General features: G+C 38.6%; 3 protein-coding genes across 11 annotated transcripts in view; all 3 read left to right on the top strand.

Annotated features, from left to right (window-relative positions):
- Positions 1–2913, top strand: part of neo1a (neogenin 1a) — a 145135-nt gene extending 142222 nt beyond the window's left edge. For 4 of the 5 annotated variants that reach the window (XM_041037599.1, XM_041037608.1, XM_041037616.1 and 1 more), the window contains exon 28: positions 638–2913. In XM_041037599.1, coding sequence (XP_040893533.1) covers positions 638–724 — 87 coding nt within the window. In that variant the 3' untranslated portion in view covers positions 725–2913. Of the gene's footprint in view, positions 1–439 lie in introns of all 5 variants that reach the window. The other variant, XM_041037635.1, reaches the window with a different exon arrangement.
- A 1558-nt stretch (positions 2914–4471) lies between these two features.
- LOC121184825 (sorting nexin-1-like) lies at positions 4472–12360 on the top strand. The gene is made up of 15 exons (XM_041042722.1): positions 4472–4598; positions 5756–5903; positions 6560–6693; positions 6863–6929; positions 7142–7185; positions 7310–7451; positions 7553–7631; positions 7822–7897; positions 8097–8210; positions 8459–8552; positions 8714–8919; positions 9463–9606; positions 10081–10161; positions 10862–10933; positions 11150–12360. Exons 1-15 carry the CDS (start codon positions 4479–4481, stop codon positions 11198–11200), a joined length of 1572 nt encoding a protein of 523 aa, XP_040898656.1. The 5' UTR covers positions 4472–4478; the 3' UTR covers positions 11201–12360.
- A 1231-nt stretch (positions 12361–13591) lies between these two features.
- The window catches only part of csnk1g1 (casein kinase 1, gamma 1), a 32521-nt gene continuing 19100 nt past the window's right edge, over positions 13592–27012 (top strand). For 4 of the 5 annotated variants that reach the window (XM_041032802.1, XM_041032849.1, XM_041032848.1 and 1 more), the window contains exons 1-4: positions 13592–13777; positions 20145–20569; positions 20954–20994; positions 22104–22173. In XM_041032802.1, coding sequence (XP_040888736.1) covers positions 20383–20569; positions 20954–20994; positions 22104–22173 — 298 coding nt within the window. In that variant the 5' untranslated portion in view covers positions 13592–13777; positions 20145–20382. Of the gene's footprint in view, positions 13778–20144; positions 20570–20953; positions 20995–22103; positions 22174–23336; positions 23388–27012 lie in introns of those variants that run through there. The other variant, XM_041032852.1, reaches the window with a different exon arrangement.

Here is a 27012-nt window from a genome sequence, read left to right on the forward strand (position 1 = left end):
TATTTAATATTTATTCAGTCTTGTTTTTTAGAATTATACCAATCACACATTCCTTCCAAGTCCATGTCAGGTGTTGTTTTTTTTTAGGGGGTGGGGGGGGGGGGGCTGGATTCTACAGTTACTTTCAACTGCACATTGGTTTTAACCACATTTTCTGTTTGTTCTTTCTCTCTTTTTATTCTTTCCAACTTCAATCTCACTATTTTTTTTTGTGGTGTTGTTGTTGGCTGCATTTGATCAATTCATTTTAATTTTTGATAACCGATCTTAACAAAACCCATAACTGGAATGATTTTATTTGTTTACCATTTAAACTTTACTCCATGTTCTAATCCTTGATTGGCTGTTGATCATACGTTGACATTGGCTTCTCTTTGGTTCTGAATGTTTTGCTTTTGTCTGCTGCCTCTTCTTGTTTTTGTCGTTTACGATGCTTCAGTGCCATTGACCCATCCCCCAGCTCGCATCACCCCACCCATTCAACTCCCCTTGTCCTCTGCGAAAGATCCCTGACTGACCCTCTCCTCCTCTCCTTTCCTCTCCTCTTTTTTCTTCCCTTCCCTCCTTCCAGGTGCTTGCCTCCCTCCCTCCCTGCCCCTCCCCCGCCCCTCGCAGTAACCCTGTTCCTCTTCCTCAGAGCTACGAGCCCGACGAGCTGACCGAGGAGATGGCCCACCTCGAGGGCCTGATGAAGGACCTGAACGCCATTACCACAGCGCCATGAGCATGCACACACACCTGCACACACACAGACACACTTTCTCTGTCATCCACACGTACATACAGAAAGACACACACTCTAAAGTCAAACTAACACACCCAAACATAAACCTTGGGAGCCAGAGGCTGGTGGACACAAAATGGCTTCTTGTGCCCAAGAAAACTCTCACATCCCCCTGCAGAGAAAAAAAAAACTCCAGACTGAAACTTAGGAACTTTTTTCGGCTTACCTTGCTCAGTCTCAGGAAGGAGATTGCCATGGGAGGGAAGAAAAGTGAGACGCTTCATCTTTTTATGAAGAACCATTCTCAGAGACAATGAACTTTAAAACATTGGTCGCTTTCAACCGGAAGATTGTGAATTTTTTCCTCAGCAAAAATGCGAACGGTAGGATTTTGTGGCGAACGCTCACTCAAGATGAGACAGCGGTTGAATCAATGTCAAGTCAATAGGAGAAAGTCCAAAAATATGCTGGTTTTGATGTTGGTGCTCATGCGGCGCAGTCTACACACAGTGTTTGTTTGATTAGTGTTTTCTTTGTGCATTTTGTGTATCTATTGGGCAGTTTCAGTGAAGTGAACATTGGATATCAGCCTCCCTTTACAAGCCTACATTATTCATAAACATGGTCATGTTTTTTTTTTTTTACCCCCTTGTGTCATATATTGTGCCATGACTTTTTATCATTTTCTATGTTATTGTATTTTTTTTTTTTTTTACACACATATCCTTATAAACATGTACATATGTTGTTTTTTTTGGTTTTTTTTTAAACTGCCTCATTCTTTTAATGTTTCCCATTGTTTCATTATTATTATTTGGGATGAAAGTGGGATTACAAATGAGTCCTGAAGCTCAGTTTTCATATCAACAGGAGAGAGAAGCCTGATGTGTTTCTACAGTACATTCTTCTCTGGCATTGTTTTGCCCCCTTTGTACCTTAAAATGTCTTCTTTTTCAGTCTTTTGTTTGTTGTGGGAGCTCCGTTTTAAAAGCCTTACCAACGTGTTTGTATGTTGGATGGTCGAGACGACTCGGCCCTCCACAGATGTCACTCGGTGTCACTTGCTGCCGTGGCAGTTTCTGTATCGTTCTGTGGGACTTGACAGTATCTCCTCACAGGTCTGGGGTACCTAGGACTCAGGGCGCTGACCCCCCCACCCCTCGTATTAAAAAAAAAAAAAAAAACTTAAATAAAAAAAACCTCACATGGCACCCGCTCAATCAATCAGTCACCTGCAACAGACAAGTTATCTTTTATACGAGATGTTCGATCGAATGTGTGTCATTTCCAAACCAATATTTGGTTTCAGACATCTGTACTGCTGAACCACGTGTGCATTTTCCCCACAGCGGAGTGTGTTTGCTGTTTTTTCCTGCTGTACTTCATCAAATGCCACGCCCTGGTTCTTTTCCAAATCTTATAAGATGCAAAGATGTTGGCCTTTTGAATGGGACTCCCAGATTTTTTTTTACATGGTAGTTTTTGTATGAAGAAAAAAAAAGAAGCTTGTTCTATACACAAATCCGATGTAAAAAGGAAAAAAAAGTTCATCTAAGAAACTAGTTTTTCATTACCCTCTTACCCAAAGAAATTTGTCATTTGCAATCATAGTAATTTGCTCTACTTTTGTGAATACCATGTTTCTCATAAATGTACATCGTCATGAATGTCAATATAACTGTAAGAGATTTTAACTATGGATACAAACAAGGAACAAGTTTTTTGGGAAAAAAAAAAAGATTGAAAACAAAGGGGGGAGAAAAAGGACCGGACTCCATTTGGGAAATAATCTATTGAGTTGTAAACAGTTGAACCTGTATTGCACTTTTTCACAATTTTTGAAAAGTACATTTCTTACATATCTTGTGTTTTAAATATCAAAAGCTGTTTGTGTAACGTAGTGTCCTAGGTAAGCAGCAGGCAGCTGGTCTTGTTTTTTATGTTTATTTTTTTTTTTGCTTCAGAGATGATATGAATTTGAGCAGCCGAGTTGTTTACTTTGCAGCTCATGATGAGGAATTCTGTTGTTGCTTGTTCATGTACAGAGCTTTCTTTGCTTTCTGTAGAAAAAAAAATCTGTGGCTTTTTAAAAAATGTTGAAAAAAGGTTTGGAAAAAAAGATGTTTTTTTATTGGTGCTCCTATACATTGTGTATACAAACTATTATGAATACTAACAAAGTAAATGTTTCTGCTCGTCTTCTTTTCATCAAACATAACCAGGATCTCCATCAGGTCACTGAACAGAAATAGGTTGTTACCGGTACAACACAATCCAAAGTTTACAGTTTGTACTACACAGTTACCTTGCTGAATAGTAACTCCTATGATTATTAGTCAAGTAGAGCTGAAATGTTTAATCAACAGAAAACTAATCAACACTTTTAATGAGATATTAATCACGAACTGATTACACCCTCTGACATGTTAGTATGTTCATTTTGAACAGTTTCATAGATTTTTATAAATCAAACACTTAATTGACTGATTGAGAACATATTGAAAGATTATTCAATAATGAAAATAATCATTAGTCAAGCCCTTAATTTAAGGATTGCTTCTGGAGGTTTGGTTTAAAACACTCAGTTTCCCTTCATGTTTACAGCTTTTCAGCTTCACATAGCTAAAGAATTAAAGCCTCTTTTGTACACAGACGCTGTGTTTCAGATAAAGTCTATTCAATTAATGAGCCATTATTTCTACACTCACAATTTATTCAAAGCCTATTTCATAATAATAATTACAGTCACAGTGTGTTACAGTGTCACTGACTTTCCTCTTCATGGGGTTATATGTATTTTAGCATGAAGGTGTTTTCTTAATCATTAATTGATCAGATTTCTAGCTCTGGTTTTCTGATCAGAGTCACGTGAACCTGGATGAAAAGGGGCTTTCTGCCAGAGTGGCTGATGGAACTGTTTTGATGTGAACTGTTTTTTTGTTTTTTTTAAATCCGGAATAGCTGAAAAAAAAATCAAATTAAGTGGAGTCACTATCTACACTTCTGTCATGTGTGATTTTATATCTGTTTAAAAAAATTTGCAGGTTATTGTGCAAAATCACGTCAGACTCTTCACCTCACTAAAGTACTGTATATTAGGGTTTTATCCTCATCCAGTCTCACCAGCATTTTGGCTTCCCTGTTGCTGATTAATCTTGCTGTCAACAACTGGAACTCCTGCATATAAAATCTATGTGCAGCAGTCGATGGGCTCTCTTGAGCCTTTCCCCAAGCAAACATCAAGCACAACGTAAATCAGTAAATGATCCAGATGAAATGCGAGCAAAGCTTTTGTAGATCTTCCACCTGTCCACGTCACTTCAGGTAGGTTGCAGGGAAAACTGACTCCATCTGTAAATGAAGATAAGGTCAGTAAACGAAAGAAATTTCTTAGTTAATAGCATAAACATTTTGTCGCAGAACCAGACACACTGTGTTTTCTCTGTTTTGTAAAGCTTTGGATTTTACTGGAATCTGACTTCTAAAAAGTCTTATTCCTCATCGCTAAGTTTAAGTGTGACCCTTAATTTGCTGTTCTATAAGTGCTGGAAGTTCAGAGAACCACCTACCAAGGAGGGCGGGGGGCTGAGCCACCCCTTACCACCACCCTAACCTCGTCCCCTGGCGTATTGTACCTGATGAACTGGTCTGTCGTGTTGCCCAGTGACCAGCAGGTGTCGCTGCAGCCGTTTGCGCTCAGCTTCCTCCCCTGCCTCCACTTCCGTCTACGTCAGTCACTCTCACAACAGGGACTATGGCGGCCAGCTCAGACCGGAGTCCTCCTCCTTTCTCCGCAGCTGAAGAGCCAGAAGCCGGACTGGCTGACATGGCAGATGGAGACAGCGACGAAGGAGAGGACATCTTCGTCAGAAACGTACGTTCACGGCTCGGTCATGTTAATAACAACCTGTTTGTGGTGGTTTTGTCCGCAATTAAGTGAGCGGGTCAGAGCCGGAGAGTCAGCCTCTTTATCTGGTCTGACCTGCGTCCACGGCATCAAAATAACCGCTGACAGAGGCGAGAAATGTTGTCAGATTTTGTGTAAAAACAACGAAATTGTTTCCAGAACTTGGCGAAAGTTAGTTTCCAGCGCACAAATTGAGCAGTCTTGACCCGTAACCAGTAAGTTGTAGCTTCGCTTCAAGTGGCCTTTTCGGCCTGTCCTGGTGCTAAACTGTTAAATTAAACACACTCTCGTTTCAATGTCCCCTGGAACGTCTTGCATTTTTTTAAAAAAATGTTAGGAATTCGTTAGATTTGGTTTTGCTAATCTTCAACTGACATGACCCCACCCAGCCAGCTTCTGCTTATCTGTATGCAGTGGTGGAAGAAGTATTCACAGCCTTTATTTGAAGTACCAGCACCAGTACAACAATGTAGAAATACTCAATTGCAAGTTAAGTGATGCATTCAAAACACAGCATAAGGAAAAGTCCAAAAGTGTCACCATCAAAATGTACTTAAACTATCATAAGTAAAAGTTTTCTTTCTATAGTTTAATCTCCTTTGTGACTGATGTATTATTATATATGACATTATGAGATTTTTTAAATACTGATGTGCCAATGTTTAAGTGACATTTTACTGTTAAAGCTGCTCAAAATGTTGCTGGTTTTAACTACTAAATATCCAGTTACCTAGTTTAGTCCTGTGGTCCCCAGCCAAGGGGTCGGGCCCCCACAAAGGTTCAAGCAATGATTTGATTTGATTATTTGTACAGCTGCTTAATTGAAACCATGTGAGAAGTTTAGAGAGAAATGTCATTGGAACATTGGTAGTACAACGTTCTGTACTTTACAAGCATATCTGAAATATAAGTAGTAGCTAAAACTGTCAGATGAATTTAGTAGGGTAAAAAGTATAATATTTCCAACTAAAATGTGGTGGAGTAGAAGTGTAGAGTAGCATAAAATGGAAAAAATTAAAGGAGAAGTGCTTTTCCACCACTGTCTGTTAACTACTCCTCTAATGTCTTCCCTTCTCTTTAGTGTTTCTGTGGCTCATTGAAAATTTGTGAATTCCTCTCTGCAGAGTAACCCTGTGGCTGTGAGTCGAGGAGTTTCTCAGCCGGACCATGTCAGTGAAGAGCCACCAGATTTGTTCAGTGAGGAGGAGGCCAGCAACACAACTGCCAAGTCCAACGGAGTTCACTCTGATGATGATAACGACCTGTTCGCTGGTTAGGAGACATCTACTTCTAACAATTTCTGTTTTATTTTATTCCTCTTAGTTTTAATTGTCCAGTGCTTACAGGCTCTAAAAAGAATTCAGTCAAGGTCAAGCTCAACTATTTTAATATAGGCCTTAAAAGGGCATTCCACATATTTACACACACAATGTCATGTTTAGGTTACTAGTGAAGACCAGGGGCTGGCTTTTAAACTTTGAATATACCCCACACTGGGGCACATGATGCAGAGAAGGAGCAGCTGCATGTAACTCCAAATAGCCCACAGCCATGGACATATTTAGAGACATTGGGCCCCTGGACACAGATATGTTTAAGGGCCCCTATCACTTTGTGGTCACTCATGTGGCCCCAGTCCCTAAACAGCTTCTCTTTATGATTGAGCTACAAATACCTTCATCTCGATTAAACCACAACAGTTGTTGTTTTCAGTGAACAAAACATTTGTAAATAGTGTTGAATAGTCGATCAGCTAATAAATTAATTGAATAAGGTCCATTGAGGTTTGATACTCAGCCCTAGTTATTACCAAGCCTCAAATCTTGATATCACAGCCAACAGGAGTTCATTACATAGAGGGTTATCAAACAGAGTTGCATTTTACAAAGTAGAAGCATACATTAATCAATTGTCTTTTCTTTCTCCAGAGGCACACGTGGAGCTGAGCACAGACAAGCCTGGTAGCTTTGGTAGGAAGGAGCTCTCCAGCTCTTCTGGCCCTTGTTCTGTCTCCTCGTTCACCCAGAGTCCTGCAGCCATGCAGCCCACCTCCTTGGAGCAGGTATAGGCCACAACTGAGCAGTTTCCTTAGAACTTGGGAACAATTAATTGCATGCATGCTTTTGTATTGCCTACTCTGTAATAGCCAAGTCATTTTTCTGTTACAACCCAGTGTTAAAACTGTTTCAGTTGTGGTTACAGAATTGTGTCACCATTCTCTGTAATTACAGTTGGAGGAGGAAGAAGCCAAGGACAGTTTTGATGTGGACGTTGCTGTCACCAACCCTGAGAAAGTTGGTCAGTCCCCATTTTTTCATACTGTCTCAATATGATACAACTATCTGTAATTTCCAGTTTATTCAAATGTTATTTGTGAAGTAGTTGTATAATTATAACACCGAACAGATAGCTTCTATAGTTATATCTCATTTTAGGAACCCAAACTTTTTAAATGCGCCTCTGAAACCTTATTAATCGTCTTCAATGTATCTCCGATGATTCTGTCCTAGGCGATGGCATGAATGCATATGTGGCCTACAAAGTGTCCACCAGGGTCTGTAATCAAGTTTATGGTGATACATATATGTTGTGTTTTTTCATGGTAATATGTTTAAATCTTCACTACTGTTTCATAAGCATTTCCCTTTTTAAGTTCTTTGCCTTCTGTCTACCATCAGACGTCCCTGGCCATGTTCAGGAGTAAAACCTTCTCTGTGAGGAGGCGTTTTAGTGACTTCCTGGGTCTTTATGAAAAGCTGTCGGTGAAGCAGTCGCTCCACGGCTGCATCATTCCACCACCACCTGAGAAAAGTGTTGTAGGTGGGTGTCCAGGTCCTTTTTTTTTTTTGAATAAGCCTTTGTGTTTTGCACCTTTTTTTTTTGTTTTTTTGTGACTGTCTTTTGGACATTTGGACCAACAGGAATGACCAAAGTGAAGGTGGGAATGGATGACCCGTCGTCAGTAGAGTTTGTGGAGAGAAGAAGAGCAGCTCTGGAGAGGTAAGGATCTGTACATATTTCATACAATAATATTATTAATTGTAATATTAATAAGTGCAGATGTGTTTATGTTCCCCCTAAGGCCATTTTAGCTATTATTCCTACCCAGGCCAGTGTTTCTGTGTGCATGTTTTGTGTGTTAGTTTTTGGGTGCTACTACTTCATACTGCCACCACTATGTATTTTGTAGATATCTTCAGAGAGTGGTGGCTCATCCATCATTAATACAAGATCCTGACGTCCGTGAGTTCTTGGAGAGAGATGATGTGGGTATTTTAAGATATAATACAATTTTCTAGTAGCAGTTAGTTGGATAGTGAACTCTTTGTTGTTTTTTGAATAGGGATATAAAAAAAATCTCAATTTCTACATTTTCTGGTTCTTTGATTCTTGAGAATGACATATAGCCAAAGTAATGCATATGCCAACATCTTGAGCCATGGGTCTGTGTGTGTGTGTTTTCAGCTACCCAGGGCAGTGAACACCCAGGCACTGAGTGGAGCTGGCTTCCTCAAAATGATCAATAAGGCATCAGATGCTGTCAACAAGATGACCATCAAGATGAACGAGTCTGACACTGTAAGGGGACACTGGATGAAGTGTTTTAATTTTTTTAGGAGACCGTTGCGCATGTGGCTTTGTATGATACATTTCATGATTCTTTCGCAGAAGTCAGCAAATCCATTTTTGCATAAACCTTGATAGATCAGTAGAAGCAGATTATTGTGGTATTGTAACTGCCATACTTGAAGTTATAGACAAAACATACGTGCTATTGTTTGGTTTTGGTTTTTTTTTTATGTTGTCCTCTTTTTGCTGTGTCTCAGTGGTTTGAGGACAAGTTCCAGGAGGTGGAGAATGAGGAGCAGCAATTGAGGAAGCTTCATGCTGTGGTTGACTCCCTGGTCAATCACAGGAAGGGTGAGTTGCATCTGTCTTTCTTGACTTGTCTTTGTCTGTCCAATTTTTTGTAATCAGATTGTTTCAACTGAATAAACAGGGCAGTACACAGCAGCTGCCAAAGTCTTCAAGGGTGAAACAAGGAGACTGAATAAGTTTTCTGTTTCTTCCTTCAACACCAGAACTGTGTGGGAACACGGCAGTATTTGCCAAAAGTATGGCCATGTTGGGAAACTCTGAGGACAACACAGCCCTGTCACGGGCCCTGTCCCAGCTGGCAGAGGTGGAGGACAAGATGGAGCAGCTGCACCAGGAGCAGGCAGCCAGTGACTTCTTCATCTTTGCAGAGCTGCTGGCTGACTACATCCGCCTCCTGGGTGCTGTGCGGGTAAGCTGACAGCTGCAGATCGGTAGATAGACATTAAAAAGAAGTGAAGATAAGATGAGGTTAAGATTCATCAGAAGCAGTTAGGCCTTGAAAAATGAAGCTTGTATACTTGCAAATACCAGGACCAAAATAAAGAAAAAAACCTTTTGAATATATTGAATCACAATTTTCCAGTAAAACTAAATTAAAGCATTGATTTTTATGTATGGGACATCAAGTGTAGTAAAAGAAAGGTGCAGGATCACGTGCACATAAGGGATCTGTACTTTAGTGAGGGACAAATTGTGATTTAAAATGGGAAATTGCGTCAGTTGAGACAGTTTTTAATGTTTAACAGAAACTAAAATGAATCTCGTCAAGTGTTTAGTGTGCTCAGCTTTCTTTCTGAACCTTGCATTTTGTCAGAGCAATATTTAATGATCTCTAATAAACCAGGAACATAGTACCAGTTCAGAGTTGTAAGTGGAACGGTAAGGTGTTGTGTTTACTACTTGTCAACATGAGACAAACACCTACGCTACTATTTAAAATGGATGCCCACAGGGCTGTTTTGACCAGCGCATGCGGGCGTGGCAACGATGGCAGGAGGCTCAGAGCACACTCCAGAAGAAGAGAGAGGCCGAGGCCAAGCTGCTGTGGGCTAACAAACCGGACAAACTGCAGCAGGCTAAAGAGGAGATCACTGAGGTAAAAAAAAAAAAGAACACAGCTGCTGCAACACTGATCTAAGCCTCAAAGGTCTTTACATTAACACACGACCCCAAGCTATGTTACAGCCTGGCATGAGCTGTGAAGTTCTTTTACATTGCTTTAAATTTAAATACAGCAGAGACATGATCGCACAAGTTTGGCTGGCAATTTATAGGCAGCAAAAGAGCTGTAAAGTCATGAGGTTGTGAAGACAGTATGAGACTCTTTCAGTACCAACAACAGTGCAACTATGTACCTGTTGTTGTATTAAATGTTGTAGTATTTTGGCAAGTGATATCAGTAGATTTTCACTAAAATTGTTTCAGATTTACTTATAGATGTCTTCTGATTAGATGCATTACTGTGTTTTTAGTAAGGGAAATCCTGTTTAACAGGTGTCTGTAGTCCAATATATCAAGATGTTAATACATAGTTAATTGTTTTTGTTTTCCTCCTCATGTACGTCCTCAGTGGGAGGCGAGGGTCACTCAGTACGAGAGAGATTTTGACAGGATTGGCATGACTGTACGCAAGGAGGTTCTCAGGTTTGAGGTATGTTGATGTATTTATAATTGCTATCAATTAAAGTAGATTCAGAATGACACTGATCAACTAAGACCTTTTAATCTCAAAGTCAGTACTTTTTTATAGGCACTGTATATTTGACGATCTGAACATGTATGGCTTCTCCATCAGCACTTGTAGTATATATAGCAACTTTATTGTGAGACCAACAGGCTTCAGCTTGCGGCCTTTATCAGGGTCATTACAAAGCACATTACAAAGAACACTTAAAATAGTCCTGTGGGTCATCACATATCCAGTCTACTGAGTTGGCTTACGGGTAGACTGTTCTTTAGAGGGATGGGATGGAAACTTTGGGCATGAAAATGATAAATGTATAATTTTGACCAGTAGGTTTTGTTTTTAAAAAGAGAAAGTGAGGACAGCATCTTTTTAAGCCACAACGAGGATGACACAAGTGTGTCTTAAAACAATAGTCCAGTGCTCACATAAACACTGAAACAAGTTTTGCTTGGTGTAGTTATTCCTCCTATTCATACTGGCCATTGAAAGATTAGCTTTACTCTCACAATCTCTCAATAAAGTTATTTATACTACTTGTCTTGCTGGAGTTTTGGCCTCCTCCAGACTGTTTCCCTTCCCTTCCATGCACCTCAGGTTCTGCCAGAAAGTTGTCCAACTGCATTTTCCTCAGAGTTTGACATGTAACAAACTTTTGCCTTTTCAGAAAGAAAAAGCCAAGGATTTCAAGAGCCAGATAATTAAATATTTGGAGGCAATGCTGCAGTCTCAACAACGGGTAATTATTTGACTATATCAAGTATTATATTCAACATGTACACTTTGCTCAGTTCGCTTTACTTTATTCATTTCATACTTTGATGATCATTGTTTTTGTTATTATAATGACAATTAAATATTGGTTATAGAGTTTCTATTGACATCTATTTAATGTCTTACTATCACAATGCATTTTAACTGGCTTTTGGTTTTTCTTGTCCTAATTGCATTACAGCTTATAAAGTTTTGGGAGGCATTCCTGCCTGAGGCAAAGGCAATAGCTTAATGAAGAGAGAGAGACTTTTCAAAGACCCCAACTGCCTTTTTTGAACACTTTACCTCTTGACCAGCAACTGAGAGGACAATTTTGAAACACAGAACAAACTTCCATCCATTTCTTTTCTTTTGTCTTTTTAATTATAGTGTTTTCTCTTATCTTGTACAGTTATTTGATATAATATGCTGCCGCATTTACATAACATTTCTTTGTTTATGTTATTGACTTAAAGATGGTATAAGGCAGGGATCCAGCAGAAGTTAACCTGGCTGTGGTATTTGTAAAAATCATTGTAAGTGGGACATGTATTTGTGTTTCTCGCTTAAACCAGTATATTAAAGAGTTAACACTGAGGTACTGCCCTAGAGTAACATTGTCTATAGTTTACATTAGAAGATAGACATATGTAAGTCATTCCAGTCTCTAACAGCTTATGTTGATGGATGCATGATGCACTAAAATGTATTAAACAGCTGGAAAAGCTGTTCGTTTTTGTTTTTTCTAATAAAATACCACTATTAATGACTGAGGTCATTTACCAGAGTATTAGCACACTGTTACAGTATATCACGCAGTGCATATTAGATCATAGAAATCATATTCAAACTCAGATCTGACATGGTCACAGGCTTGTCAGAGTTATTACTAAATGATAGAAGAAATGAAAGGTTACAGTGAGTGCAGGTGGACAAAATGCAGTCACTGCTTTGTTGGTATTTTCTACGATGATGTATTTGCTAGAATCATGTTTATTATATGATTCTGTTTCTTCTACAACCGTTTTAAGTACTTCGATTTGTTGTATCAGAGATTGAGGCCCAAAGGAACTCATTTGGAACTGCTGCAGAGATTGTTTACTGCCCATGTAAATGACTCTTGACATGTATGTACACATGTACAGTACTTGAATTGAATCATACAACCTCTGTCAGATATTATTTGTAACCATACGTTTTTTTGATAAATTGGTTTAACAATGACAGAAAGGCACAGACATTCAAGTGACGTGGTCCCTTATTTTCTTATTCAGCATTTGTAAGTGTAGTTTTTCTGTCATGTCATATTTACGTAAGAATGTGCTTTATTTTTGTAACCACTTTGCATTAGCACACACATTTTCCTGGAAATGCTATACAGGTAGATGTACAAAATAAAATATGATTGGTTAAGCTTTGGGCACTTGTTATTTTTTGATTGTTTTTTGTGATTGTTGGTGTAATTTCCCATTTCGCTTCAGCAGCATGGATGAATTATGAAACGGGCCCTTGGGCACTATACACAATAATAGAGGGCTTGTGACAGACTATATTTTTTTTAACACAAAGCCATTCTGCTGTCAATTTAAATAAATTGACAGCAGAATTTTATTAATAATAATTAATAAAAATCAAAATCCTCTGCACATACGTGGGTGCTGTTCAAACAAGGGATAAAAGAGACTCAAAAATATGAAATATGAAAAAATTCAGAGATTTATATTGTAATTTTCTGCAAGGGCATTCACAAGTCCCTTTTTCATATTTAAATGAACTCTGAGTCAACTGATTTCTGAAACATGTCAGTTCAAACTCATGTTTATAAGGAATTTTCATAAAATTAGGAAAAGTCATGAAAGAGAGTACAGAGAATTATCAGTAAAATGTATTTAAGGTACCAAAAGTACTTGTGCTGCAGAAAAACAAGCCTTGACCGACATTAAATATTACTGAGAATTAATACTGATGATGCATCAATGCGTGTGTTGCATTTTACTGTTGAAGCTGAATATTTGAACAGTTAAATTAAACCATGTGTTTAGAGGGCTTAGTCTATACATGGTATGACACCCTCTGTCCTTAGACCCTAGAATTAGATAAGAAAAACTTTAAAGGGAAAAAAAAAAAATTAAGTTTAGAGGGGAAATGTTTCTTTGGTGGAGTCGCTAACAACTCAGAGACATAGCACATGATAGGGAGCTCCAGACATGCTGGGGAAAATGGTGGGAGCTACTGGTTTAATCTTTAACAATGTATTGTATTGTGTTGTGTTTTACCACTTTTTTTTTTGAAAAGGAACTAGTAAGTATAGCTGTTAAATAAATGTAATAAACGTAGAGTAAAATGTGCATTTTTTTCCTTCTTAACTACAGTGGAGTAGAAGTATAAAGGCGAATTAACTTTATTTTTTCAAATACCTCAAAATTGTGCAGTAGAAGTATCGTAGTTGAGTAAATGTGCTTTGCAACACTGGGTTTTTGAGATGCAAACTGATGTTTATGTTTGGTTTGAGACTGTTTAAACAGTTCAGGCGTGTATTTAGAAGAGCTAACGGTTAATTATCCCGCATCAGTCTCACCTGGAAGTGTGCGTGGTGAGGCGGGCGGTGCCGTGCTTCTACATCCGGTGTGTTCGAACCTCTCTCGGGCAGCGAAGGCAGACGAGCAGCGAAGAATGGGGAGCGCTGCTAACGACGCTCGGCTGTTAGCGTGAAACATCAGTAACAACAAGTAACGCCGAAAACCTCACATTAAGCTCCGGGCATTCGTGTACGTTTGGCGTGACAGATACACGAACTGCGGCCGGATCGTCTGGATTTACCACAGCGAAGGTAAGCCTGTTGTGTTTGCTGGCGATGAGCTAGCAAACCAACATTTGATAGGAGGCTTTTGGTTGTTAGCTAATATTTTCGTTGCTAACGGAGCTAATTTCCTTGTTGCGCTCGGACCAGCTGTCACCTACCCATCAATAGGTGTTAGCTAAGGCGTTAACACCAAGCAGCGGGTCTGGCTGCTGTATTTGCTGGCTGTTAACTAACCCAGGATTATGATAAACAAGAAAATGTCTGTATCGCGGTGTTTCGCTGAACACATTTTAAGCCAGATCAGCCACTATAGCTAAGTAATGTTTGGCTAACGTTAGCTTTGTGGCTGGTTAGTCAGGTTTTGTGTTGGTAAGCTGAAAAGCTAACTTGGCTAACGGTTAGTTCTCTTACTAATCGATGTGACCATCACTAATGTTGGGCTGCCAGGGCTGGCTTTGTCCGTGAAACATCGGCGTGCAACTGCCAATTCGCTTCCTTGTTTTGATTTAACCGGAGGCCTGGTTACAAAGAATCGAACATCTTTACGTTTGATTTAGCTACCTCTACCCAGCACTTCCTCACATATGTATTATTATCACTGCTTCTCGTTGCTAGAACAGGGATGCATAGACTGGAAGGCATAGGATATAAAATTAGCGAATTAAACCAAGCCACCTCCTCAGCCTGGTCACTGTGGGCAGAGTTATATTGAAGCATTTAAATGGTTCAAGTTTGATTATAGTAGCTAATGTCAAGTTAAATTGTACCTCCCAGTCTTGGTTCAATGTAAATTTCCTTTGCACATGGTCAGATACATATAGATAAGGTAGGATTGCCTTTCTCAACTGCACATAGGGCTTGTTTCTGAATCAATAAAGTGGTCCTCCAACTAGTAACATAATTGGTTATCCCATTTTCTGCTAAATATCATGGTGGCATACTCTAAGAGAGCAGTTCTGATGTTGACATTATATTGAAATGTTGTGGACATTTGCCCAAACCAGGGATTTTTGAATCCATTATAAATTATTGTCGGCATCATTTTAAATAAGTCATACTGTGACAAAACCTGGTGTAAAACAGATCCAGTGTTGCATTTATTCAAATGGTCCTGATAAAGCAGAGCACTTCACTAAAGGCAAGCCTGAACAAAATCACTGTTTACTGTGCTTAACTTAGGAAAATCCACAAATAAAAAAATGTGTGTATACATTTGCATTTTATTCGTGTATATTTAGAACATTTTAAATCATTGCAGTTTTTGCAGGTAATTAACAAGTTGACAGAGCTCGGGTCAAAGGCTCGCCCTTCAACATATGTGCAGTTATTTACTATGTAATGTAGACTAGCAAAGTTTAAGCTTTAAGATGTCTTTACAATGTAGAAGATCTACTGCTGATCATGCAGTATTTGTAAGATTTTTTGATCAAACATTTTGGCGGAAATATGAGACTGTTTTCATGGATGTGAGCACCATGTTTGCATATGCTGAATTGCTGTATGAATTGCCGATGGGGAAGGAAAACTGTGATTACTCTAAATTCCCACCAGTTATAGTGCATAAATGCTGGATTTCAGGAGAGAGGCAGCTGTTAGCTGGCGCTGCCACAGTAGGAGTCTGCACTGTTGGCAGGGCCCCCTCTCAGGCTGATCTTTCCACTGAAGGTTAATCACTCCACTCAGAGCCTTTATGTTTCTGTATAAATGAAAAGATGTCAACAGATTAGTCATTTTTAATAGATGCTAATCAGCTAGAAGCATTTCAATTTCTCAGGATATTTTGACAGTCAAATTTTCATTGCCACCTTCATGTGTTACTGAAGGAAATATACCAGTGAATGGTGTTGGATTTTAAAACTAGCTATTAACCAATTTCATCTACTTCTCTAAATTCTTAAAATGTTTAGTGTCTGGTTTCCAGTATTATCTAACAACCTTCTCTTTTCAGCTTTTTGGTGCCAGTCATTTCACTTGGATATTATAAAAGCACTGTGAAAATAATGCTGTCATTATAGCTTGTTTATGTATTGTTATAAACACCAATCTGCTGTGTCATCGTTTTCACTGAGACTAGAACTAGAGAATAATAATAGTCTGATGCATATTGTCAACTGAAAGAATATTAGTGATGCAACACAGATGTGAAATCTGCAGAACATTTTTGTCTGTAGTCACAACAACTTAATTTATAGACCATCTGCAGTAAAAACACACATTTCTATTCACGCATAATGAACTTCCTTGAAAAGTGTAAAGTAGTGGGATATCCTCATGGAAGAAAAAGGCAGTTTCAAATAAAAATAATTACATTTGCATAAAATTTTTCAAATTATGCAAACATTTTATTGCATATTTGTTTGTGCCTAAGTGTACACATGTATGAGGTTAGCTCATCAATTAGATTGTGACTGTAATTTTCTAGGAAGCAAAATGAGTGGGAATCTAATGTATAAATTATAAGAATCTAAAACCTTTGTGTATTTCTTGCATTTAATGTTAAATAGGCTCATTAGTCAGTGCACTTAATGTTACTGTTCTTGAGCACTCATACAGGCCACGCTAGCATCAAATTAAACTATGCAGATGAGCACTATATCAAATATCAGACTATGCCATCATACATCTATACCGTTGTTAAAGAGGCAGCCACATTTACCACTTATCTACTCTAGTCCAGCACAAAACCAACTGGAGCATCTACTGTGAAACTCTACTGTGACATTCAAAATACAAAGCATGGACAAATAAGTAACAACAAACATTCATCTGGCCAACGTCTGCACTTTGTCTCACCTGGAAAAGTAGGAGTTGGAATCAGGAATCAGTTCTCATTTAAGACTGTTTCTGAATTGTCTGATTCCTGGTAGTCATGTACCTCTGACACTATCAGTTCCTTGTATTAATGCCTGCACATAGCTTACACCAGGGCGAAACCTTAACCATACCAGAAAATAAAGGTGTGTGTGTGTGTGTTTGTTTTTTTTAAAAAAAATTGTATTTGCACATTTTACCAAACTGGACAAGGGCTTAATGCAGTATGTGCATAGGAAATTTTAAGCCTGGCAAAACCAACATAATATTTGTTCGCAAATCATGACATTTTTAATTGCTGTCAAAAAAGAATTGTTGAGCAAATCAGTAAAGAAAGAGTCAGTAAGCTAAATCTGTAATGGGATATGAATGTATAAAATCCTTTCTTCCCTTCTCCTCCTAAGAAACAAAGTTACTTTTATAGGGTGCCAAAAGGTGTGTATCCTCAAACATATCCTCATTTATCAGCAGACATGGCACCTCCACATGGATAAAGACCGGGGATTCCCCACCTTACATCAAAACTGAAGAAGCCATTAATCAGAACTGAAGAAGCCATTTGTATAGACCACAAAACATTTTCTATTCCTCACTAACGGTCCAGTGGACTCTTTGAATTTGTTCTTCAATTAGGTGGTCAGCTGAGATGAATTTACACAGACTGTGCAATATAATAAATTGCAATTTAATGCAGTTGCTCCGTAGTATTTATTTTGTAAATTTCTTAAACTCACACGAGGTAAACAAAACTGCAGGGACACCTTCTAAAATAATTGATTCCACCACAGCACTGCCACTTATTACGTCCTAAAAATGCTAAAGAGTTAGGTCAACACCGCTAATACAGTTTCAGCTGAAACCGGCCATTTACATAGGCAGTAGTTATTGTGGGGCTGCTGTACTGGATTGCATTACATTTTGCAGCTGTAGATATTATTTTCTCCACCCCCATAAGCTAAATGAAACTACACTTCATTATGACTCTCTTATGTGAGATGGAAATAGAGTGGCAAGGTGTTCTTCTATGATTTATTTTAGTTAAGATTTGTTCAATATATCAATAAACATTTAACAATGAGTACATAACACATTTAATAATATATATGTGTCAATGACAGATGAAACCATAAATAAGTAGGCAGATCATACCCAGAGGCTCATTACAGCATATAATGTGATACACCTTTGTAATCACAGGTTGCCGATGTTTGCCCCCTTCATGAAGTGTAGAATTGCTGCCTAATGTAGTATGACTTAAGTTCTTGTCTCACTTTAATGTTTATTTTTTCCATCCTAATCCTCCGGTTAGGCATGTCTGAACATGTTTGAAATACAGTGTGGCTGTGGTGAAACAAATGCATAAAACAGGCAAAGGACCTGTACGTTGAGTTTTATGCCCTTTATTCAGTTTACACTTTGTACAGTGTTCTCTCATCCGTGGCAGCACTTGTGACAAAAGTGTCATTTTGCAGTTCAACATAAGTAAATAGCTCTCTGGCTTAAAAAAGACATACATTTTAAAGTGAAGCTTGCATATAATTTGCTCCAAACAAATTAGACAAAAACCTGAGGAACTTAAAACTGGCCTGGTGGTGGTGTTATCCTCTTCAGCAATACTCATGTCTCAGAAGAAGCTCTCAAAAGGAGAGGTGAAGGATGTTTTGAAACATTTGATCAGTGTTAATTTACATAAGCAGAAATAACAAATGGCTGACAATGTGACAACCTTGTGTCTGCTGACTAGTTAAAATTAATCGTGCCTCTCTTCCTTGAACGATGTCCTATACTGAATATAGCTACATATACCATTATTATCGAATCTTCAGTGTGACCTTAATATTATAGGAACAAGTTGGAATAAACTGACAGTTTAAAGCTCTTTAAATCAGTGTTACAAGGTCAGGTATAATTCTGTAGTTTAGCAGTGATGTGCATATAACCACAATTGCTGTCTGGTTTCAGTGAACAGCAGCAACCAGGAAATAATCAGTGACAGTAGTCTGGTGTGAGAGGTGTGTGCGTGTGTTTTTATTATCCTGCGTCCGCCACAGAGTTTGTGTGTGAAGATGGTAACCTGAGCAAATCTAAACACTGGTGCACACTGGATTAGAGTGGCCTACAAATGATTATATGCACAGTGGAAACTGTCAGAGCTCACCACTGGTCTTTGCTGCAAACCTGTTTTATAGCCGTGTTGGTCTGTTCCTGGTTTTATGTAACAGCAACAGTGCACAGTTGCCCTTGAGAGCAAACTAGCTGTCTTTGATGCTGAGATCTGTGCAGGCAATACTGAGCATGAGTCATCCGGAAGCCCACACACAAATACTTTCAGCAGCAGCCTTTCCATGCTCAGGAATTACAGCATTGTCATGAAAACATTAGCCACTCTTGGCTTTTATTGAAAACATAAAATGTTGTTTTTTAATGGAAAACATAGAACTGTGTTTTTTTAAAGTATATCCTTGGGTGAATAATTAGTTAGAATCATAATCAGTGGGACTGGCAGTCTGCCTAATCTATAGCTGACACTTTATCTGCAGCTTGCTTCAGTACACGAACTTACTGAAGATGATTAACAAAATAGGAAGTCCCCAGAGAGGTAGTTTATAAACATCTTATGTCATAGTGATTACTTAATCCTACACCAAACTGCCTGTATGTTTTATAATCACACAATTTAATATTTGCATAATTCTTGCCAAGGGTAGAAGGTGATAGATTGAACCAAAATTATTTTGCTGAGCACTTGACGAGATCAGATCCGTGTCCATCAAGTTAAGCTTTGGTGTCCTTGCAAGCAGACGTAGCTTTATATAATTGTTTACATAATATTCCCTGCTGACATTATCCGCCAGGCTATAGCTGTGGGTGGTGGAGAGTCTTAGGTGCCTTCATGATCACAAACTATGACTTAAGGTTTGTGTTGATGCTCAGACTGGTTGCTGTGTTTTCTGTGACCACTGTCAGTTGATGACTATCTCTTTAGCTCAGCAGCGCTGTTACAGTGAGCCACTTCTGTCCTCGTTTAGCACTGTCTACTTGTAAACAGTAATTTTTTTTTAAAGTGTGTATATGACTCATGACCTTCAAAATGTGTTAAACCTGCTGTCGTATGGTGAAGTTGAAACTAGAAAATATTTAACTGTTAAAACGCCATTGGGAAAGCTGTAGTGATTACTCGTGACTAAATATGCAGGCCTGGTAATTCTGTATAACAGTCATTATTGAGTACTTTAAGCCCAGTTTACTTCTTGTGTCTGTTTTTATTTTATTTCATTGTGTCGTGTCTATTTACTTCTTGAGGCAGGAAGTCATGTTTTTAAAAATCTAAAGTACTTAAAATGTCCTCCATATAGAGCTGCTTACACATATATCCAATGTTAGTTTTTTCATGAGGCCATCATTTTCTTTTTCAGCATGACAAGGTATCAGATCCTTTCAAGCAGAGTTGTTATTGAAACGTTATTTTGAGTGTGATCGTTTTGTGGTTGGCGTTTTTATGTTTGTAAGAGCTAATAAAATAGGCTCTAGAACTAGTTATGGTCTTACCTCCTTGTCATATGTTGTGTTCTGTCCACTGTAGGTCTTCCACCTTCCCCTTCCTGTGACAAATGTTGAGGCCAGAGATCAGCCTGTACGACAACTGCTAGAGGTGACAGGGTGAGGACGGGAAGGAGTGTTGGTTAGCTGTACCAGGTTTTGTCTCATGAGAGTGACTGCGCCATCCAGGCACTGCCAGTGACCAGGGCTGTGGCGGGCCCGGCCCAGGAGGCCTTTTTGTACATCACTTCAGGCTCCTGCTGACCTGAGCTGCTCACACCATGGATCAACAAAGAGATAAATATGGTGAGCGGCCTGCCAGGACCACGAAAGTTTCCCAGGGCAGCCGCAGCGGACACTCGTCCCGACCATCTGGCTCTTCAAGCTCCTCTGGGGTCCTCATGGTGGGGCCAAATTTTCGTGTGGGCAAGAAGATTGGCTGTGGAAACTTCGGTGAATTGAAGCTTGGTAAGTTGAGTCTAATATGTTTCTATGTTTTTTTTATATTTTGTCCATCCCATTATGTGAATACTAAATGTTGGAAACATCTCTCAGTATAAAACTGAACAGTATAACTTAAATGAACAGTCTTTTACTTAATAAAATAGCAACTGAGTGTATATTTACAGTGGAGCTGAAACAAAGGAACATCATTGGATCATTTTCTGTCATAGAACCTTTATTAGAACTTTTCTATGTGGACCCTGCCAAGTTTGCAGTAAATTTAAATAAAAATTCTCATCACTTGCAGAGTTGATTATTCCCTGGTGAACATGTTGTAAAGGCTTAAGTGGTGTACTGTAGTTTTAAAAGCCATCTAATGTACGTGTCTCCTTTCCTGTCTTCTTTCAGGTAAAAATCTCTACACCAATGAGTATGTAGCTATTAAACTGGTAAGTGCGCACTTTCTTTCTCCGCTTGACTCCTCACCCCAGGAGATATATAAATCCTCAGCAAAATGATAGGTAAAATTGTTCCAATGCAGAATGTAGTTCAGAACATTTAAATCAGGATCAGTAACGTTGGTATAAAACTTACTGCCTTATAAGAAAGAGTGGGTTTTATTCATTTCTGTGTTCTTGAATTTAGAGATACATGAAATTATACTAATATCATACAGTGTCAATGGTGGCATTTCCAAAATGATTTAAAAAAAAAGCACTTTTGAATGTTATTAAGTGTCAGACACATATTTCATGTTTTTCATAGCCCTTTGTAGGTTGTTCAGATATGTCCAGAAAAAAAAAAAAAAAAAATATATATATATATATAATATGTCATGAAATCACTAGTGCTCCAAATTAAGACTCTCAGGTTGTGCCAGTTTTGTACATTTCGGTGGTTGCCATTCTGGATTTTTCTGGTCTTAGAGAGAAATGTAAACGAGGTGTAGATGCTTGGCTAGGCGTGTCTTTCCAGAGGCTGCTGGACTGGAAATCATGAGTCCTGACTCATGCTTTTATTATAGCTCACAAGAGAGTTGTAATCTCACTATCAAAGTATTAAGCTCACCAAGCCAAATAGTTTCAGTCAGATAGTCTCACACTACTGTATGGTGTGCTGACACAGATGTAGTGCTTTTATACAATTGAGAAATGTTTCACTAAAATGTGTGTTGAGTTTTCAAAACGTGATCACTGACCTGCATAAAAATGTTCTTATAAAAAATTATACGGGTAGGACAGGACAAAACTTCTCATATTTGAGATTTTGGTAGAAAAAATAGCTGCTGGTGAGGTGACATTTGGAAAAATTTACATATTTGAATATTCCCTTAAGTTCAATATGAGTCATCAAAAAACTGTTGACGCAAGGTGACAGTACTGAAAAAAAAACCCATTTAATTGCTTAAAGAAAATCCATTCATTGTCTTTCTTTGATGATAAAACATATTAGTAATATTCAGTCTCAGGTGTTTGTTCTTTTCACTGTTTTATTCCACTTTGTGAGGTTTTTTTTTTGTCATTAACTGAGTACTGGTTTGGATGTGTCCACTGTGCAGGAACCAGTGAAGTCGAGGGCACCACAGTTGCATTTAGAGTACCGGTTCTACAAAACACTGGGCAATACAGGTAAGGTCACAGATTTGTTTTCCACTCCTCGTGGTGTTCTTGTGCGACTGCATGACAATGATTTGACTGTTTTGGAAGATCAGCACAAAAGATTGCATCATTTTCACAACAAGTGATTACTTCACTCAGGTTACATATTGATATTAAGCTGGGTCAGCGACTTATTTTAATCTCCAGGACTTTGTGTATGTGAGTGTGTGAATGCCTACGTGCACAGAGAGTGTGTTGAGCAGTGACCTTGCTTGAAAATAGACTTACCGGGGGTGCAATTCAGTATGAAAGGAGTTGACATAAAGCTTCTTATACACCCACAAAACGGATGCAGCAGCTGATCTTTTTTTCTTATTCACTGATCAGACTTCCTTGTTGTTTTCTAGGCAGAATATACAGGATTTGTTGCATTCTGTATTTGAAGATTCATCTTATGTCCAGTACTGTATGTCTGAAATGTCAGTGGTGTCCTGACTGGAGTAGCCTAAACATGCACATGTCCAATGTCCACTTCTGTTTGAGCTAATAATAACTTAGACATAATCTGTATTATTCAGTGTGTTACATTGGCACAGTGTTTGTCTGCTGGGGTTTAGTCTGGGTCTGCTGGATTATGTTTCTAGGTGCACAGTGAGTACATAAGGGGATTTTTTTAGAGGCCTACTCTGGGTCAGTACTGATGAGAGCAGAGTTTTTGACTGGCAAACCAAAACTATTAGTTGAAAGATGCTATAAACTGTCATAGAGTTGAGAGTAATTACAGAGGTGATTGATGATTCTCTGTGGATTCATCACTGCGCACACACCATTTCATATAACACGCAGTCATGTCACCCATCTTATTATAACAATACTGATTATAGCCGCTTTAAGGTAGTGTACATGTGTGTTTAGCGCACACTTTTATCTGACTGGAAAAAATGCTTTTTAAAAAAAAAAAATGCCTTTATTAGAGAGAGTGGAGACAGACAGGAAATGCAGGGAATAACATCATGCAGCATGTGCCCTAACCATTCAGGCCGCCCCCAAAAAAGGCATTTAAATTTACCAACAGGGTTCTATATGTGCCATTTGAAGCAGGCTTGTTCATTGCTGGGATTCTGCGTGTGGCAAAGGAATTTACTTAGCGTTATCTTATTATCTTTCTGCTGTCTTAGTAAAACATCCAGAAATGCTGGGCCTATGTTCCATTCACTGCATGAGGTTTAATCATATGGTCAAAGGTCAGTAATAGTACACAACACCTGATGGTCTTTAATTGCTTTATATGATTACTAAGCATGATATCATTTTTTTCAGATCAAACAACCAGTAACTTCACTACACTGTCAACTGTGGTTCATGGTGTTTAGTAGAGATGTCAGCTCTAATGGTCCAAGCACTGACATAACATTATTTGTCTTTTTCTAGATCCTTATATTTTTGTTTTTTGCTGGAGTCATGCTCTTTAAACTTAATTAATTTGTATTTAGAATAAAAGACCAAGAAATAATAGTTGCTTCTCAACTTCTCTTACTTCAACTGTGCTCCCCTGACAGTTTTTGTCATTAAAGATTAGTCAAGGTCTGCTGACGCATCCCTGTTCCAGCAACCACTGACAAGAATCTTGTGAGGATTGAATGACCACAACAGAGAATTAAATTAAGGGCAGACATTTTTAGTCTTGGTACTAGAGGAAATGGGTGGGAACTCCAGAAACAATGGAACAATAGAAAAATCTTTTTTTTTTTTTTAAAGGTTCATTGCTCTTCTAGTAAAATGGGTAAAATAATAATGTATACATGGTGGTAGTGGTGGTAGTGACATGAGTGCATCCAAACTTGAGTTGTTCATGAGATCAGAGTTTGATCATGACGGCTGTGAATTTATTAATGTAATGTGTTCCTCACAAAACAGTGATTTCACAGTGTTAGAGTTTAGAGCTGCTCTCAGTCACAGTTGACATGGAAAATTAACGTGCCCATGTTTTTGCGATGTATGGTCCTTGATGTGCTTTTTGGAGCTCTGCATGCATATAGGATAACCAGACTGGGAGTATAATGGCTATTGTTTTGCAAAGGCAAGGGCTGGAAAAGGCCAACTGTGCGGAAACTCATTAAATATTTAGAGAGTGGGTCTGCCTCTCTTAGTACTAACCTGCCTCTGTCCTCTCCTCCAGATGGGATAATGTGACCTCATTTCTTCTTGGCTGTGTGCTGTGCCACATTCCTCTCAGCCAATGTGGTTGTCACAGTGTCTGTGCGACAGGGTCTTTATGAATTAATGTGGTTTGACTCAGATGCTCAGTCAGGTGTTGTTTTCTGATGCATAACCAACCGTCACTGGATATTAATGAGGATGATTCAATAAGGAATCAAGCATCTCCTTCCCGATATTATGTGAAAATATTTGTCAGTGGATTAAAGAGTTGCATTTCTGGTTTGGCTTTACAAGACAGCAGACTATGAGGCATTATTGTGCCAAGGACAAGACGTTTTTTTTTTAAGATCAAGAGGCTTTGTTCAAGGGTGGGTGGATTCTGTTGAGCTATTAAAGGTATTGGCAGCCAGTCTCCATCATGAAACACTACACCAGCTCTGTAACCATTTCAGTCCCAAGAAGTAAACATTTCCAATAGTGGCACAGCTTACTCGGGTTTTACAAACATGTAAAGGTGTTATCCTGGATGTCTGTTAGCACTAATGTGAAAACATGAATCATTGTTAAGAATAGAACTTGAGTGAAAAAAAAAAGTCATGGTGAGAAACTAGAGAGTAGTGTTTCAGCAGGCATTTACAACCCTGTAGTCTTATGGGTCATTAGGGGAGAAAGTTAAAAAATAATAACTGGATCAACAGAGATGTAAACACAGTGTCAAGTTGTTTTTGGCATTTGTGAAAAAGTACTGATATGTTACTTCATTCTGCCCACATGCCTTTCACACATCTCATGGTGACTGCACATGTGAAAACTCCACTAAATCATCTCCATCATAATCACAGAATTGACAGCTATGTTTCATAATGCTGAATCACAAGTTAATTGTCTTTCTGTCTTCTGTCATTTTGTCTACAATCACATCATCATGAGTAAGAGTACCAAGGGTAGGTCATGTACATTTCCTGGTTAAACATGATCAGGCTTTACAGTCATACAGTTTACAGAGTGAAGCTTATGTTTATGCATCACACAAAGTTGAAAGTAAAGACAAAACAGAATATAGCTGTCTTCTTGCAAGGAATGACAGTGTCCACTGTATGCATCAGTGTTGTAGCAGAATCACAAATGATGATTTCTTTTATCTACAGTTTTAAAGTGGAACAACCCTTACAGCTACTTTCAGACACAGTTGGCAGCTTTGACTTTATTAATCAAATGGTCATCAGAGAATTTTCCATTCTTTACCAATATTAAAAATAATTCCTAGTTAATTAAAAGTTAATTTAGCAAGAATAAAAACAAATTGCTGGTTTTGCATTTCTGTAACTCATAGAATGTAAATGAATGTAAAAAAAAAAAATGGGATAGTGGTCAAACAAAAGATTCAACAAATGATCAGATTGACAGTGAGCAGCATGTGCAGGTTAAGGGAAAATAGCCTCTGAACTGAAGCAAGCCAGCAGAAGACTGTCAGAAATTTAAACTTGTCAGCTTGATGTTGATTTGACTGTTGAGCTGAGCAGCGAGTCACAGGCTGAAACAATAGTGCGAGCAGCCAATCAAAAGTGGATCAGCACAGTGCCAAAAAACTGCAAAGCTGGCTGTATTCCACAAGGGCATAAATATTCTGTAGAGCAACTGCAGAAGCAACATGAGTAGCCTGTCTCTCTCTATGCTACATCTCCGCTTCCATCCTATAGTTTGTGCAGTAAAACACACCTATCATAAACTTACAAAGCAAAAATCCTCATATCCACAAATCTCTAAACTGCTAATCTGCTTATCCTGTTGCGGGGCTCTGGAAGCTGTTGCAGCACTCAGTGGGCGAATAATGGGGTACACCCTGGACAGGTCCATCACAGGGCTGACACATGGACACACATCTGTAGTAAGAAAAACACATTCACACTCACACCTACAGTCAGTTTAGAGTCACGAATTCACATAACCTGCGTGTCTTTGGGCTGTGGGAGGAAACCCACACAGGCACGAGGAGAACATGCAGATTCCGCACAAAAAGGCACCACACACTAATCCCAACTTCATTTCTGTGACAGGCTGTTTTTTTCCCCCCATAATTATTAAAATAAGCACTTCATGTTGCTGACATGCATGTATGCCATTTTTAATCTCTTTGTAACACATCTAAATTTTTTGTTGAGCGCAGCCCTTGCACGGTGGCCTATTGTGGCGCTGGCATTAAGCATGTTACAGTACACAGTTACAGCTTAAAATAGGTCAACAAAGTATTGGTTTAAAAAAAATATATATATCAAATATGACTTTCTACAGGTTTCCCTATTTATCACAGTGATGGATAAATCTGTAATAACAGAACAACTACCACCAGATGGTCAAAGTAAAGCATCCAGGATCAGGACTGGTCTCATTGCAAGGTTTTTTCAGTCCAGACAAAGGTCTGGTCTTTGACAGCTGGTTGAAAAATTGCGCACACAGAAAGTAGTGTGCAGGGAGATTTGGGTGAGTGCCTTTCAGTCGGGCTTGGAACCAGTCATATTCATTCCTCACACATTCATCACATTCACCTTGTTCCCCCTTTGTTGTAAAGGACTGCAGCCAGCACCTTATTAGATTACAGTAGTGCACAGGAAAATGTATTCTTTGATCATTTTATTCTGGACTGGCTGACAGAACTGATACATTAGTGAATAAAACCTTTTTGTAATTAGGATTTTTATACTGTTTTAA

Source organism: Toxotes jaculatrix, chromosome 1, assembly GCF_017976425.1.
Source record: "Toxotes jaculatrix isolate fToxJac2 chromosome 1, fToxJac2.pri, whole genome shotgun sequence".
Lineage (NCBI taxonomy): Eukaryota > Metazoa > Chordata > Actinopteri > Toxotidae > Toxotes > Toxotes jaculatrix.